This window comes from Gavia stellata, chromosome 5 (assembly GCF_030936135.1).
Source record: "Gavia stellata isolate bGavSte3 chromosome 5, bGavSte3.hap2, whole genome shotgun sequence".
In the NCBI taxonomy this organism is placed as follows: domain Eukaryota; kingdom Metazoa; phylum Chordata; class Aves; order Gaviiformes; family Gaviidae; genus Gavia; species Gavia stellata.
The window spans coordinates 20,488,750-20,505,777 of record NC_082598.1 but is presented as its reverse complement, the minus strand read 5'-3'; the positions used below and the strand labels follow the sequence as shown (position 1 = coordinate 20,505,777).

Here is a 17,028-nt window from a genome sequence, read left to right as displayed (position 1 = left end):
GAATTTTTTTTGTGTTCAGGTATATGACTGATGGTATGTTACTTCGTGAAGCAATGAATGATCCTTTGCTGGAGCGCTATGGTGTTATAATTCTTGATGAGGCCCATGAGAGAACACTGGCTACTGATATTTTGATGGGAGTTCTGAAGGAAGTTGTAAGACAGAGATCCGATTTAAAGGTCAGTAATGGTGAAGGTCAACAGCATCTCCTTTCTAGTTGCAGGCACACCAAATAAGGTATCTGTGTGCTTTCCATTAGCTGATTTTTATAATCAACTAAAGTAGATCAACTGTTTTTTGATCTAATGATAATCTGTATTGGAAAGATAACCCTAGGAAATTCTTAATGCAGTTTGCATTGAGGAAAATGCTAGAAACAACGTAATCGTAGCTTAACCTTTTCGTATTTGACTGGGATTTTTTTTGTAACAAGGGTGCTGTATTCAGGCAATAAAAGCATGCTTAAATCACGGTCAGCAGTTGAGTTTAGTTTCTTACTATTACATATTGTATGCATAACATTTCACAAATTCTTGTTCACCTTTGGAGTAACTTTTTTTTTGTCCTCCAAACCTACAGGTTATAGTTATGAGTGCTACTTTAGATGCTGGCAAGTTTCAGATCTATTTTGATAACTGTCCTCTTCTAACTATCCCGGGTCGCACCCATCCTGTGGAGATATTCTATACTCCAGAACCAGAAAGGGACTACCTTGAGGCTGCCATTCGAACAGTGATCCAAATTCACATGTGTGAAGAAGAAGAAGGAGATCTCTTACTCTTTCTTACTGGACAGGAGGTACTTTCTTCCTTTTTTTTTTTTTTAATCCATTGTTCCATACAGAAACTGTTTTAAGGGGCTTGTGTGGACTGAAATGTTTAGTTTCCTTTTGTAGTTTATCATTTGAATGACCTGAGGCTTTCTACCTGCCATACACTCCGGGTCCTTAGTCATTGTATGTATCTGTAATAAGCATATGCTGTGCAAGCCCTCTCTAAAATGAAAATTCTCATCTTACTCATATACTTCTAAAATAAAAACCTCGAGTATGAACCCTGGGTTTGTACTGATGTGAACTCAGAATTTCTGGGTACCTGGTAGAATACATATTTTTACAGAAAATGTAGTTCTGTGCACTTTTGGATGTGTATTGTACAACTTATCTCAAGAATAACACTTTGGTTCTGCTACTTAGCTATCAGTAGTAGTTTTAATAAAAATGTTTGGGTTTTGTTTTTTATGAATAGATTTGAGTATTGCGTTGTAGTCTTTCTGTACCACAAATACTGGGAGTTATGTCTCAGAAATGGACTCAGTGCCTTGCAAAACAGGACTGTACAAAAGCACTTAATCTAAACTACATCATAGAATCATAGAATGGTTTGGGTTGGAAGGGACCTTAAAGACCATCTTGTTCCAAATCCCCTGCCATGGGCAGGGACACCTTCCACTAGACCAAACTGCTCAAAGCCCCGTCCAACCTGGCCTTGAACACTTCCAGGGTTGGGGCATCCACAGCTTCTCAGGGCAGCCTGTTCCAGTGCCTCACCACCCTCATGGTGAAGAATTTCTTACTCATAGCTAATCTAAATCTACCCTCTTGTCAGTTTAAGGCCATTCCCCCTTGTTCTGTCACTACATGGCCTTGTAAAAAGTCCCTCTCCAGCTCTCTTGTAGGCCCTCTTCAGGTGCTGGAAGGCTGCTCGGAGGTCTCCCCGGAGCCTTCTCTTCTCTGAGAGAGCCCAACTCTCTCAGCCTGTCTTCATAGGAGGGGTGCTCCAGCCCTCTGATTATCTTCGTGGCCCTCCTCTGGACTCACTCCAACAGGTCCATGTCCCTCTTATGTTGGGGGCACCACAGCTGAAGGCAGTACTCCAGGTGGGGTCTCACCAGAGCAGAGTAGAGGGGGAGAATGACCTCCCTCGACCTGCTGGTCACGCTTCTTTTGATGCAGCCCCCGATACAGTTGGCTTTTTGGGCTGCAAGTGCACGCCGCCAGCTCACATTGAGCTTCTCATCAACTGATACCCCCAAGTCCTTCTCCTCGGGGCTGCTCTCAATCCATTCTCCACCCAGCCTGTATCTGTGCTTGGGATTGCCCCGACCCACGTGCAGGACCTTGCACTTGGCCTTGCTGAACTTCATGAGGTTTGCACAAGCCCACCTCTCGAGCCTGTCAAGGTCGCTCTGGTGGATGGGATCTCTTCCCTCCAGCGTATTGACCGCACGACACAGCTTGGTGTCGTTGGCAAACTTGCTGAGGGTGCGTTCAGTCCCACTGTCCGTGTCGCTGACGAAGTTACACAGCGCTGGTCCCAGTACCGACCCCTGAGGAATGCCACTCATAACTGGTCTCCACTTGGACATCGAGCCATTGACCTCAACTCTTTGAGTGCAACCATCCAGCCAATTCCTTATCCACTGAGTGGTCCATTCGTCAAATCCATGTCTCTCCAATTTAGAGACAAGAATGTCACACGGGACAGTGTCAGATGCTTTGCACCAGTCCAGGTAGATGATGTCAGTTGCTCTTCCCTTATCCACCAACGCTGTAACCCTGTTGCAGAAGGCCACCAAATTTGTCAGGCACAATTTGCCGTTACTGAAGCATGCTGGTTGTTACCAATCACCTCAAGGGGGAAAAATGGTACAAATAACTTGTGAAACTAAAGGTACACAGGCTTCTTGAGTAGATTTGCCAGTTATAAAGATGTGTTGCCTCTTAAATGAGTTTTAAAAGACATTTGAATAAAATACCTTCTGGCAGGTCGTCTCTTCCCTTAGAAAACCAAGACAATGACTGTGACTGTAAAAGCAGATACTCTGGCCTTTACATTTGTCCTTTTTTGTTCAGAGTATTGCTGTGAGTTCAAGTATACGGAGGAAAAAATACTTCAACAATTTTGTCTTTGAAACCTGCCTGTTTGGTTTTAGTTAGGAGTTCTAGTTTAGAGTAGTCTGGCAGGTGGATGTGAGAATTAGTGAAACAATTGCTTCAGGTGGGTGAATGAACTAGTGGCAACAGAAAGGAGCACTGTTGTCTAGCTGTTTCAGCACATTTTGTTTTCTCAACAGGATGGTAAATCAGACTGGTCTTTAACCTTTCATGAAGAACAAATACTTGCCCTTCTAATTATCAATTACAAATTACGTCCTTGCTACATCAGTTGCTATGTATTGCTCTAAATAACTTGTTATAACAGTTGTGGGGTGTGTGTGAGACGAGTGCCTTTCAGATGTTACAGACTCTGAGCACCACTCATGTTTGGCAAATGGCTCTAAACCCAAGTGGACTAGTACCAGCCAGTGCTACAAAGGTGCTCTTTTCTACTGTATGAACAAGTTCTTTGACTTCTGCTGGGTTAATTTACAGGACATTATTATAAACAAATAAAATCATGCACATAATACATGATCATATGTACAGATATAATTATACATAAATGTATCTAACAGTATCCTTGTATTGCCTTACTGAATCATTTAAAACTTGTGTTGGTAAGCCACCGTCCTCTATTTTTGTCTAGAGTTCTCCAGTCCATGTATCAGTGTATGATACTGTTCAGGGGCAGTGGAGTGGCTCTGCCTGGAGCTAGCTGAATTTAGCTGGTTAGCACGAAGTGGAAGTCTGGTTTAGTTTCTGTAGAGAAGCTTTAAAGTGTTATATCCATTATGATTAAGGATGTTTTGAGGCCTCTGAGGCCTATCTTGAGACTCATAATACAGTCTATGTGTGTACTACTGTTGAATCTAAAGTGATAGGACCTGCTGCAATCTCAGGAACTGGAAAGTGTGCTCTGGGTAGCACTATCGCTCTGCAGTTCAAGTTCAGTAGGCGTAGTAGCTTGAGACTTGCCATTGATTTTTGCTGGGCAGAAATGCTTTGTAGTTCTTTTGGATTCTGGAAAACAACACTAACAGGGTGCAGGATGATTTGATTTTTCTTGTCAGAAAGATGCATTTGGAAAGCCACATGAAGTTGCATAAAGAGAAGATGTTTTAGGTGGAACCATGTAAGTGTGAACTGTTTTGAGTTTAAGAGGCTTCAGACAAGGAGTAATGGCAGTGCTCTAAGGCAGAATGAGGGTCCTTACTGGCTACTGCCTTCACTTCCTAGTGAACCTAAAGTAAATTATATGGGCAATAAAATGGATAGCAGTTGATAAGTACAGATTAGTTAAGACATAAAGTTGATGATGGAACCTGGAGATACTAGGGAAGATCCTGTGTTGTCAGGCACAAAAATAAAAAGAAGTTCAAATACGTTTAGAAACCAAAGGAATCTTAATTGTATAAGCCTGTTACTGGGTGAAGATAAAATTGTTGTTAATGGTGCAGAAAGAAGTCTTCAATAAAAACTTCCTTCCTGAATCCTGAAAGGAGCAAAAGTATATGATTATGTTGTGTGAACTGCTTTTCAGTCCATTAGTAACAAAAGAGGATGTTTTAAAAACAATGTTTATTAGGAATAAACATTTTGAAACAGGACTTGTCCCACAGTCCCTGTAAGGAGGAGAGCTCATCTGTTGATTTTTAAAAACAAACAAAAAAACCCACCCTGGTTTTTCATCTTCTGGAATCTCCCTGATACAGTGGTCATGTTTTGTGCCAGTATTCAAAAAAGGTATAACCTGGATAACTGTAAGACAGGTTGCCTGATGTCCATCACAGGCAAAATTGGAAACTCTGACAGGGAATTCTGTTCGCAAGGAAATCGTATAATTACATTTCAGTCAACATGTCTGTCTTAGACAATAGGTTTTGTCAAACTTGTTCTCAGTCATTGAGATTACAGATTTGGTAGTCTAGTTGTGTAGATACGTATTTGTTAAACTTGACTTTAAATGTGTCAAGACTGGCTCACCCGCCGATCTCAGTTGGTAGTTGGTCTACTGGAGTTCTGCTAAAACAGTATTAGATTTCACACTCCATTAAGATCAGTAATCTAAGAGTATGTGTAAAATCCTTACAGATGAAACTTGTGGGATGGGGGAGGCAGAAATAATGACACACAAACTGTGTAGATCTGTCTTACATATCTTAGTAACCTAGGCACTTAGGAATGCAGAGTGCGTTCTCTGCCACCCCAGCACCCTTTTCTCCATAAAGCGAAATGCATCATTACACATTTAGGAGGAAGAATCCAGGCTGCCTCTGGAGATCTGAAGTACAGATCAGCACTCCTGTTTTTGAGTGTAGATAAATATACTGAAAAATATTGCTGTGAAGTTCTGGTGTCAGTGTTCCAGAAAGGTTTAAAGTCATGTTGGTAAAACTTACGTTGGTGTAGAAGAGTTGCAAAACATTTTTGAGGTTTTGGTAGAATGTTTTGTAAATGAGGATTTAGTTTAAAGGTACGCTTTCTTTCATCACAGTGAGGCTGGTTAAGCACTGGAACTGTGAAAGAAAGTAGCAGAGACTTTCTTATGAGGAAGTTGAAGTCAAAATTGATAACTTCTTCAGTCTCAGTGGTAGCGATTGGGTGAGGTGAAGGCAGTAAGTGTACTGGGCTGCAGGGGACACAAGTTGTGTCTTGTTTAGCCTCGCATAGAAAGTATTGAGGAGTTGGGGAGCATAAACTGAAAGAAGTAATGGTATTAATTGTGTTCAAGTGCTAAAAGGAAGAAGTTTGGGTGGTTTTTTTTGCTCTTCATTCATTTGAGATGATGTCAATACTAAATATTTCAAATAGACCAGGTCAAAAAAATCCTGAATATAGGAATCGTGCTGAGACAAGTTTTGACTTGTTGACAGAGCAGTTCTCAGTTATGATCACATGTTGACTTGTTCCATGGATGACCTTTTTCTGTTTAAGTACATAATTTTACGAAGTTTTGTTTCTCTGAATTTGTATTCAGAGCATCTCCTGAAATGGTGCAGATCTTAGGGCCAGTTCTTTTTACTATTGTTTCCTCACTTCAGCTTATAGCAGTTTGCTTTCATTCCTGGAGGAATAAAGGGAAATTAGTGAAGTTCCATGCAGCTTTAAGGACAAAGACAAAATTTCTAGAAGGTTCATGTCATCAAAGCCAGATATGGCTGGCAGTGCTCCTGTCTGTGACAGGAACTCCAAAGAGAAGGGGGAAGGTTAAGGTGTCTGCCAAATATTTCTGGTTTGGGAAGTACCTTTTTATTTATGCATTTAGGTTTTTTTCTCATGCGTACTCATTTTACACAAGGTAAAAATGCCTTATACTTTTTTTGGCATTAGTTTCCTTCAGGATTTAAGAGTTATGTCTACTTGACTCATTGATCCAAGGTGAAGCTAAATCTAACTGTGTGTAGTGTAGCAGCTGATCTGCTGTAGGTAAGACTGTCATCTCGTATTTAAAAGAGTTTAAAGTATGTTCTTACTGGAGCAGTCTTGAAGTTTGCTCACCTCATGAGATTCTTTGTAAGTGCTCCAAATACAGGGTCAACTGAAGGGTTTCTGAAATAATGTTCCCAAGGACCAAGTTTACAAAATCGTTGAATTCTGGTTTGTGTGCCAAGTGCTTGAATTGTTCTGTTAAATGTGCTTAAAATGACATCACTAGTCACTGTCTTTTTTGTAGAAACAGTTTTCTAAAGATAATGAGATACAGTTTAGATCTTAAGATTGAGTGGAGCCTGACCAGCAAGTTAAATGGGTGTTTACATATACCAGTTTGGCTTGTGAGCCAGAATGAATGCCAGCACTTAAAGTACTTTGGTGGCTCAGGGTAACTTGCGGTCAATCATTTGGTAACTGCTGTTTAGTATCAGTGTAATTTCAGCTGCCATCCGTCCATGGCAGCACGGATGGGAACTGCACACAAACAAAAGGGAAGGAAATTCAGGTTATTGGATTGTTAGCTTAGCGGGAGTAATTTAACTCAGTAACTTCATTGCTGCTAGTCTTCCTCAGTTTCTTTTTATGTTTGGACTACCATTCAATAGAGCTGCTTTATGTAAGAATCTTGACAGTATTTGTTCAGCATAAGCTTGCATCTTAAAAGATGTGGTGCACTAACTCAATAATATATGCAACTGCTTCCATAATCCTTTTCTGTTTCTATTCTTGCTAATAGTAACCTTTCAGTATGAGCACCTTACTTTTTACTGCAGAAATACCATCAGGGAAAGAAATGGAAGTGAGTTTCTGCTGAGCATTCACTTTGAATAGTGTAATAAAGACTTTATTTTCAACAGCAGATAAAGAAAAAAAATGCTGTGTGTGGTAAGAAGCAAAATTAGTCTCTTCTGTGGTTAATTTTATACAGCTCCTTTTAGATGAACTGCTAATGATATGTTCAAATCCTTAGTTTTTGATGCTAGGGAGTATTAAGTATTGGAGTAGTGAGATGATAAACAGTGGAGATGTGGTATTGGAGGCAGCTGGTGAGGTGTTGGTTTGTGGTTCATTTATTTCTGAGTCTCACTTCTCTTCACTGTGTGTTCTGACACAGAGCCTGAGGAACCAACATGTTTCTAAATTAAATTGGCACAGACCATCTTTAAAAGTCATACCTAGAAGACTTTCTGTGATAAGGCTTTCAAAAGTGAGATCTTAGTAATATTTAGTAATACTTATTTTTTCTTAGTAATACTAAGTCCTGTTCATGTTTTCAGTCTTATTAGTATTTACTAATATAAATCAAAGAGAAGAGGGTTGGGGATTTGGTGGGAGTTAAGCATTAGTCCTGTAAATGGTACTCTTGAAGTTAAGCCATAGGAAAACTATTCATTCTGTCCCTCTTGCTTTCAAATACTGACAGCTTTTCATCATGTCTTCCCAGATAATTTCTTTTGGGTTAAAGAAACAGGCTTCTTAGGAGACCTCCTTTTACCCCCTTCCCATGCTGTCCTTTGAGCAATGTGGAAGGTTTTATATTTACTTTCTGCAATGAGGAGTAAAAAGGAAACTTTAGCACTGTTGTGGTGATAGAACAAAAAAAGATTTAGTTTTACAAATAAGAGGGGTAGGAATTCAACTCTACCCCCTGTGTCTTGTTCTAGTGGAAGTAGTTTTTCTGCATGTTCTGTGATGAGGGATGCAGGCAGTACTGGGCAGTAAGAGAGAGAGATAGAAGACAAAGCAGCAGACTGTGAAAAGACAGTCTTGAGCATTAAAGAAACTAACCTGCAGCTAGTGCTTTCTGTGGTTAATTTAACTGTTGCAAAGGAGTAACAGGCTGTTGACCAGAGAGCAGCATTCAATACTCATTGTATAAAGAGTAAATGCAGCCGGGTCTGTTTCCACGGTTAGAGTCCAGCAATTTTAGCTGTGAAATATCTCCAGGTGACATCAAATATGTTTATCTCACTGAATGGTTAAAAGTGCTTTGGAGTACTTAATTTTGACCACAACCTGAAGCATTAGATATGCCTCCTTTATGCCCGAACAGGACCTATAGCTCTTTTGTTTTCTTTGTTGATACTGTAAGATGTGTGTAACCTTTTTCAAAGTGTGTGTATATTTTGCGTACTGTTAGTATGGTATTTAACGCTGTTCATAAGTGAGTGTGTGTGACTCAGGACTGCTGTTTTGGCTTTTGACTACTTGTGTGTGTAGTTATACATGCTTAGATGAAGTTGCCTCTCTGTATTTCACTGGAGCTGGAGCAAAAGTTCTGCTCTCTGTCAGCTTGAATCATTTAATATAACCAGTTATTTCACTTCTAGATGTATTGGTCTGCCATAAGAAGGGGAAAATCAAGCACCATGCCTTTAATTTCTTGAGAGCTTGATGTGAATAGTAGGTGTTGCTGTCCCCATCCAGAGGATGCTAAAATGGAATATAAGCAGCAAGCCTGGCATTCTGAGAATTCAGGACTCCTTTTGTCAGCAGGCTTCAAATTCAGAGGTTCCCTCTGGTCTGGTGGATCTTTGGATTTCTAGCTGCACCAAAACACAGCTTCAGTGGGAGGAATAAAAATTGCTGCATCCAAGGATTTTTTAGACACTAGTCATCAGCCTGCCTTTTCTTTGAAAAAGTGGGTTAAGATGGAGTAAAAATCCTGTCAGATTCAGGAGGCATAAGTAACCTACTTACTGTTACGTAAAAATATAGATGGCTGCACTACTGTTTATAATAAACCAGAGGGAAACTGTGCACACTGTTCTTGCTTTGTTTTCTAAACAAGACCCTGCTATGCATTGGTTCCCATGCAGACTTAGGTCTTGCTGAAATCTGGCATAATGAAGTTCCTGTTGAAATTCTGAAGCTTTTTGGTGTCTCAGAATTGCTTTCTGATACTTCAGCTCCTGAATGAAATCCACCTAATTGGACAGGTGTTCTAAATATTGCCTATTGTCTACCAGTTGTTTGAAAACCAAGCAGCCTACTCAGGATTCTGTGTAGAACCAGCCTTAATCACACCAATTTCTTGGAAGGAATACCATTTAAATTAGCTTAAATTTTGATTTAATAATAATAATAATCTTGATTAAATTATTTTTCCTGGCTACTGCTTTTTTCCTTTTGTAAACTATCTTTATTTAGCTGTAGGTACAAAATACAAATTGTTGACTCACTTAGATGTTTAGATGACTTTGTTTTCCCTGGTCGAAAAATATTCACCACCCCATTACCTCCTCGATCACTAGTACATCCATAAAAAGAAATATTTTCTCTTTGCTGATTCTTGTCTGTCTTTGGAGCTTTTCCAAGGAGAATTGCTTATGCTGTTGAATGTATGGAAGAATGTTGACGACTCCATGCTAATATTCAAAGTGTACTACTATGGAGTTCTTAACTGCTACTTGATTCTAGTTCCATAGTATTGCAGCTGAACTGTAGATATTGTGTGTATATTGATAATTCATTTTGATTGGATAAAGCAAGAAGTTTTTGGAAGCTTAAAAGTACATAACAGACTGTCTGGGACAAGTCTGATGATTAGATGTTGTAAAGTATAGGTATGTTGAGTCTATGTGGCACTTGCAGCTTGGGATAAATGAGCATTTTAGCTGGCATGTAACCTTTCCCTTTTTTGTGGTCTGTTTGCCATTTACCTTTTGGTAGCCGGCTCTTTTCAGAATGAGTGCATCAATGGACAATTTCATTGACTACAATTTTACTGAGAACTGTTTCTACAATAATAACTCCTAAAAAGTCTTCAGTTTTGTGAGGAACTAGGATCAAGTTCAGTCTAGTAACTTCAGCATTGCCTAAGCCTCATGCTTTTTGCAAGTTAGGTCTACTTTCTTCTTTGATTAATTCTGAGGTAGGTCTTTGTGTTGAAGCACTGGGCAGTCATGGGTCTAACTGGTTCCTTTGATCCAGTGTCTGTTCCTGCTTCCAGTACCCTGGTATCCGCTATCTCAGGTAGTCAGGGCTCTGAGGAATTTTTCAGGCGTAATCTAAATGCAAGGCAAGTTTGCTCTACCTTCCCTTTTTTCCCTCCAAGAAGAAAAACCTCCTCTTACATGTGGGTTGATAGAACAATCCCTCTTCAAGGGGTTTTGTAATGGGTTTGGAGTAGATGGTGTGCAAATATTTATATGGATGTGGGGTTTTTTTAAAGAAAGCCTTTATACTTGAGTAAGTCGGAACTATTGAATTAGACTTGCTGAATCTTCAGAGGATTAAAGTTAGGATTGTGCCTTCAACTGTATCTTTTGTATCTCCAGACTTAAATGTTTTTATGTGATACAAACAAATCTATAACACTTAAATGAATTCTTAATACTTTCAAAGTATTCTTACTACATGTATGCCTTCTAGATTGTGTACTTTAGGATACCAGTTTTAGACATCTGCTGGAATTGGAGCGTGGTTGTAGATACAGCTGAAGTAGGGATACTGTTTTCTGCCAGTGTGGTAAATAAAAGGAAACCACCCTCTTTTCTTTCCTTTTTTTTTTTTTTTAGATAAAAACAGTTTGTCACTAAAGAACTCTCTTTTACTGTCTTTAGGTGAGTGCTGGTGGCTCTTGATGACTTGCATCCTTCTTTCAGCAGTTTATGATGAGAGGTCCGTGGTTACCTCTGCAAATCTGCAGAGAGTAGCGGTTATATATGCACTTATCTTCTCTGTGTTGAAGTATTTTAATGAGTCCTGATGAGGGATACTTTGAAACTACATTGGGAAACTCTAGGGAGAAACACCACTTTTATCTGTTCTGAAAGATGATAGGTGGCTGTGAACACATGTGGGCTGAAGAATGTAGTGCTTTCATTTATCACTGCTTGCTTGTATTTTACTGTGTCTTAAGTATAAAACTGTCCTGGAGTGTCTAGTCATTGCTGTTGAAGATTAAGCATTCTGTCCAGCATCGGAGCTTTCCCAATTACACAGTGTAATCTGCTCAAATTCCATGAAACAGTGTAGTGACCTTGGGAACTAAGGTCTCTGCTGTATTTTTATTTTAGCATTTGGCTTGTGGGGTTTTTTGAAAGATACAGTCTAATTTTGTATTAAATGTTCAACGGGCCCAAGTATTGACTTGTCAAGATTTTGAATGGGTGCATATTTGAGAGGCAGTGTCGCTGCCTAGTTAGTCAACTGTTTCCTTTTAACATACTGTCTTTTTACATAAGCACCATTGTTAAAGTATTAATTTACTGAGCTACTGGATATGATCTGTCAATTAAGTTAGGTTTTTCTTTTTCACTGGGAGGCTATTAATGAACTTAAAACAAGGATTTATTGGCAGAACACCAGATATTAACATCTGTGTAAAGAAATTAATCTTTTGTTAGTAAACCAGTAGGGGGCATTCCAGCTCGGTTTCTTGTATGCCTCTTACATTTTGTGAAGGGTGTGTTGGATTTGTTGGCAAGGTGCACCTTCGTTTAAAAGGTTTTTTGTAAGTATCTGCAGTTCATTCAAATTGGCAAGATAATGCCAGAAAGCATTAGGCTTACTATTAAAGGGATCTTTGATGTCAAAGAGGAAGAGCCTTCATTTTGCCATGCTTACATTAATTATATATGCTGATCAATACAGATCATGAGTATTGTATTGTGTGTGCTTCTTTAAAACAGACTCAATACAGTTGTGCTGAAAACTTACAACTGTCTTTTAAAAACAAATAAAAAAGACCCAGATTTGTTCCAGGATCTACCTGAAATTACAGTTTCTAAAAAGGAGGTTGCTTTTGCTTTTCTCATTACAGTTTAAAGCAGTAATTTTACAGAGCCTCTAGATTAACCTGTTCTGTATATTTGCTTGAGGGTCTTAAGCATCACTTCAGCTTCAGGCTGGTAAATTATTCGTGATATGGGAGGTCTGGCTTCTTTTCTTGGAGTATGTTGTAGCCATTTTTTGCTTTTGCCTGCTGTTGCTTCCTGTCATGATGACTTCCTTCTCCCATCAGTGGTTCAGCTGGAATATCAAAAGTTGGTAAGTGTGCCTCTTAGTTATACCAGTGGAGGCTTTGTTGTAATTTTTAAGTTGGAGTTAATGAATTGTGTTATTCATTGACCTAAATTTCTGTGCACTTTGATTTTCATTAAATCTTGTCATAACTATAGGTCACCTAGCTGACTTAAATGTAGTTGTATTAAAATGAAATGGAATTATAAATGATTGGGCTGTGGTGATCTTTTTTGTATGGTAAGCTAGTCAGAAAAGAGGCTAGCAAATACTGTAGAATATACTAAGGTAAAAAAGGCATGAAGAATCTTTCTCATCTTCAGAGTATTTCACTGACTCTTCTCAAGTTTAAATGGGATTTCAGTTAAAGTAAAATCTGAAACACTGGGTTGAGAGGTTTGGTTTTGAGCATCCATGTTTATACTGTAAAGGTGTTTGTTCTCATTAGGTACAATGAAGCAAATCTTCCATATAATTGCATTAGTGATACGTGACATTAAAGCTTAATTGGCTTATTTTAAATATCTTGCACATCAATTTCTTTTAGATTGTGAAAATTGAAAAGGTCATGAGTGCAGTTTAATATTCCAGGGTGAGAGATTTCAATTTTAGTACAATTTGTAGAGAATTAATTAGGAGACATGACTGAAAGAAAAAGGATGTTGAATGCAAATTAGGCTGTTCATTATAGTATAGAAGCTGAAGTATTGTGGAAATTCCATTGCAAATTCAGTAAGCACAGTGATTGATTTTTTTTTAAATTATTTTTATTTTTTAAAGTGGCAGTTATTGTAATTGTTCTTCAGGGCGTAGACTTAATATAATTGTCATAAGGCATGCTAAAATAAAATGCACTGCCTTTTTCATGGAGTTCTCTTTTAACCAATATTTTTGTTTTGCAGGAGATTGATGAAGCCTGCAAGAGGATAAAACGTGAAATTGATGATTTAGGCCCTGAAGTTGGTGACATCAAAATCATTCCATTGTATTCCACCCTTCCTCCGCAACAACAGCAAAGGATTTTTGAACCTCCCCCACCAAAAAAACAAAATGGAGCAATAGGAAGAAAGGTAAATAGTATGCTGTTTTAGTAGGCTGTTCAGTAACTACATATGCATCTATTCATAGTTGTGTGGGCAATTAAATAATAATTTTAGCTGTTTTAAGCATTTTTGGACAGCAAAAGTAGGGTTTTTTTGATGAAGCCTTAATAATCCAGTGTTTCATTACATTAAAATTTCTAGATAACATGGAGTTTGTTTCTCAGTGAAATTCAAAATTCTGGCTTCCATCTATAAGGCCAGAATATTCTAGTAACAATCTGATTTGACTGAATGGGAGTGTCACTCATTTCTTATGAGTTTCTTATGAGAAGTACGATAAGTCAGATTAAATACTGAATTTTACAACCACGTGGTTTATGTGGAGGGATGGGATTTTTTTCCCTAAGTAATTATTCCAAGACGTGGGGTTTTTTGAAACAAAATGGACTATCTCCAAGGGACCTTATCAGGCAGATTTTGTCTGTTTCTGAAATGCTTATGAGAAGGTGCAAGTTAAAACAAGTACGTTGAAGTTAGAGGTTCATGTTTTCTGTAGTTGTAAGCAAGGAATTGAGGTTCTTTCATTGGGCAAAATGGATTGAGAAACTGAAAAACTTGAAATGTCACTAGGGACATGTTCTTCATAAAATTAATAGTTCAATTCCTGAATGCTCACATAAACCACGTTAGAAACTACGTCGTTATTTCTCTAAAACTGAATATTTGGAAGGAGTCTTAATAGAGCTTCTTCAAGTTAAACTAATGCTATATGAAACTGTAGCTATCACAAAGTTAAGATTTTGAAGGTCAAAGCTGAATCATACTGTCTGCTCGAGGCAGGGTTTGTTTCTTGATTATTTGCCCTTTTTTTTTTTTTGCAGTACAATGTATGTAGATACTAGTGACAACTTTCTAGTCTTCTGGACGAATAAATCACTTAATAAATCTAAATGAAATGATCCTCTTTTTCCTATTGAAGTTGATTGCAGAAAGCATTCAATCTGGAATTATGAAACTAATGCTGCAACAAGATTGTATTAGCAAACGACTTAAATGAATGAAATTGCTTTTCAGTGATGAAGTGATAGCTGTGTATTTCATTAAATTTTCATTCATGTTTAAAACTGTGCACTTCAAAATAGATAGTTTCTGGTTTTCTTGATAAGAGAGTAACAGATGCAGTGTGTAGCTTTTGTTATGTTGAACGGACAAAGCCAGTACCAGTGTCTAAGAGGAAGACACTCTCAGTGTAGCAGCTATTTTACTACAAGAAAAATTGCCATACTGGAAAGATGTCCACTGTAGGCAAAAGCAGGCAAAAAATACGTAAGCAACAGAATCAGACATATAAAGCCATTATATTTTAAAAAACAAACAAAAAAAACCCCAAAACACCACTCTTTGCCTGCTTTGGCTGAAATGTTCTGGCTTCTGTGTTTTTGGTTTTTATCTCCATAACAAATCTAGCAACAAGTGAAAGTGTGTCTGTATGTGTTTGTAAATTTGTTTAAATGTTGTTTTAGTTTCAGTTAGTCTTAGTGATCAAGATAGGACCATGCGTTGCTGGGCCTCACTATCTTACAAAATGTCTGCTTTCACACAGTCTCCTGTGGGAGTTGAACCTAGTTTTTAGAACTGCTGAGGACAGAGAGCTAGCAGGAGGTCTGAACTATTTCAAAAGCTCTAATGGTCATAAAAAAAACCTAAGTGAAGTCCTTACGGTTTCTGAATAAGTATCTCCCGGGCTTTAACTTTGTGAAAGAAAAGTAAGATACTGGAAGTTGTGTAGCATCTTGCAGTAGTGGTGATGGTAACAGGTAGTACTGCTATAGCTTGATAACTTAGCACTTCTTTTGTCCTATTAAACGTGCTAGGCAAGATCAGCTATTATTGCTAGAAAGCTTAAGATTAAAGATAAAAAAATGCTTTTACTAGTTACAGTTAATCAAGGTGTATTCCATTTATACTGTGGAGGAAGATCAAGATGACTTAACAAGGAGCCTTTCTACTCCCCTTTCTTATCTTATCCCTTCTTTCCAAACTGCATTCTATTTTCTGTTTCAGGAGTCTTAAGCATTACTAGTTAATACATAACGCAATATAGATATGTTTTTGTATATAGATAATACATAGACTTTTAATTTTCAAACTTGTTTAATCTCTAAAACTCTTTAGTGTATCAAACTGTTAATCTGATATTTTAAAACGTTTTTAACGTAACTGTGTCAGCAACTGCAGAACTGCAGTTAAAGCTAATTAGGTACAATTCATTATTTTATGTAGTTTAGCACTAATTTAATTTGTTTGATTTCCAGGTAACTTTGTACTTTGATTAAGGCTTGAAAGATGTGGCATAATTTCCTCAAGTTTTCTCTTACATTTCTTGTGGGTTTACATTCATTAATTATGGTTTTTAAGCAATGTGACATTAAGAAATGAGATCTGTACATACAACAGAATCCACTGTGTAAATAACTGGTTTTTGCCTTCTACCTTTGGAAAGTTCTGTACGATTCAAATACAAGTTAAGTAAACTCAAGTTAAATTGCTGGGCCTTTGTGGACTAAGCATACTAACAGTATTGAGTTATTGGTATTGAAGTGTCCTGATAGAAATTGGTGATTAAAAGCAGGACAAAAACCTTTTGACGCTGCTCTGTAATTGGTATTTGGAGATTCTGGGTATGGACGTTTCTATAAGTTAGTAGATCTGGCAAAACCTGAGACTTTTTAGGTAAAGTACACTCTGTAACAGCAAGCTGAATGTGGATTGACTAGCCTTTCAACATGGGAGTGCTAGTTTAATTTGCATTTTTAATGACTTGCAGATTTTTTATGAAAATGTATTGTGCTTTTCTGTTGGCACTTAATTACATTGAAGTTTCTGGCTTTTATCTCTGACTAATCTGGGCAGGTGAAAGGTGTATGGGTGGTTTTTTGTTTGTTTGAGGAGTTTTAAGTAGCACATTGTTTCAGGGTGGAACACTATAATTCCAAATTAATTTCAAATTTTTTTTCACCAAAGCATTGCTTTCAATATATAGTAGTATTTGGGCAAGCTTAGACCTTAAGTCTACTTAAGAATAGACAAACTGAGGGTAATAAGTAGCTGATTGGCAAAGTGATCAGCCAGTAGGAAGAGAAATCAGCAGGATTATCAATCTAGTGCAGCCACCGGCCTCATTGTAATTCTGAACAAATGGTTAGAGATCTCTCAAATTCTAGTTGCTAAACCGAAAACAATGACAGAATGCTTTGAAATTAAGAGGTGAAAGGTAAGTAGTTTTGATGAAGTAGTGATTGGGTTTGGGTCTTTTCTGAGGTAGCTAATTAAACTTCCTAATAACATCTGGTTTAACGTGGTCACTACAGGCATGAGAGCTAATGATATCTATAGACTGTTAGACTGCATCTCTGAACATAAAATTTAGATGATGGCGAATCAAGCCTCAGAACTCAGATGCCACCTTTGCTTTAATTTTTGCATGAGACTTAACCTTCAGAAAGTTTATAGAAATTTAAGAATGTAACCTTAAAAATAGGTAAATATGTTTGAATATCTGGTAATTTAAAAAGACAAAGTTGCAATTAAATATATGATGTTCAGGATTTTAGCTGGAATGTATTGATAACTGGTTTATTCCAAACAAAGTAGAACAACGTACTGTGCTGGTACAGTTATATAATCTTTGTTTTAATATTGTTT

At 37.8% G+C, this 17,028-nt stretch overlaps 1 protein-coding gene across 2 annotated transcripts in view; it reads left to right on the top strand.

Moving 5' to 3' along the window:
- DHX15 (DEAH-box helicase 15) overlaps positions 1-17,028 on the top strand; it is a 48,076-nt gene that overhangs the window by 12,726 nt on the left and 18,322 nt on the right. For both annotated transcript variants that reach the window (XM_059817393.1, XM_059817394.1), the window contains 3 exons: positions 20-179; positions 580-798; positions 13,183-13,350. In XM_059817393.1, coding sequence (XP_059673376.1) covers positions 20-179; positions 580-798; positions 13,183-13,350 — 547 coding nt within the window. The remainder of the gene's footprint in view (positions 1-19; positions 180-579; positions 799-13,182; positions 13,351-17,028) is intronic.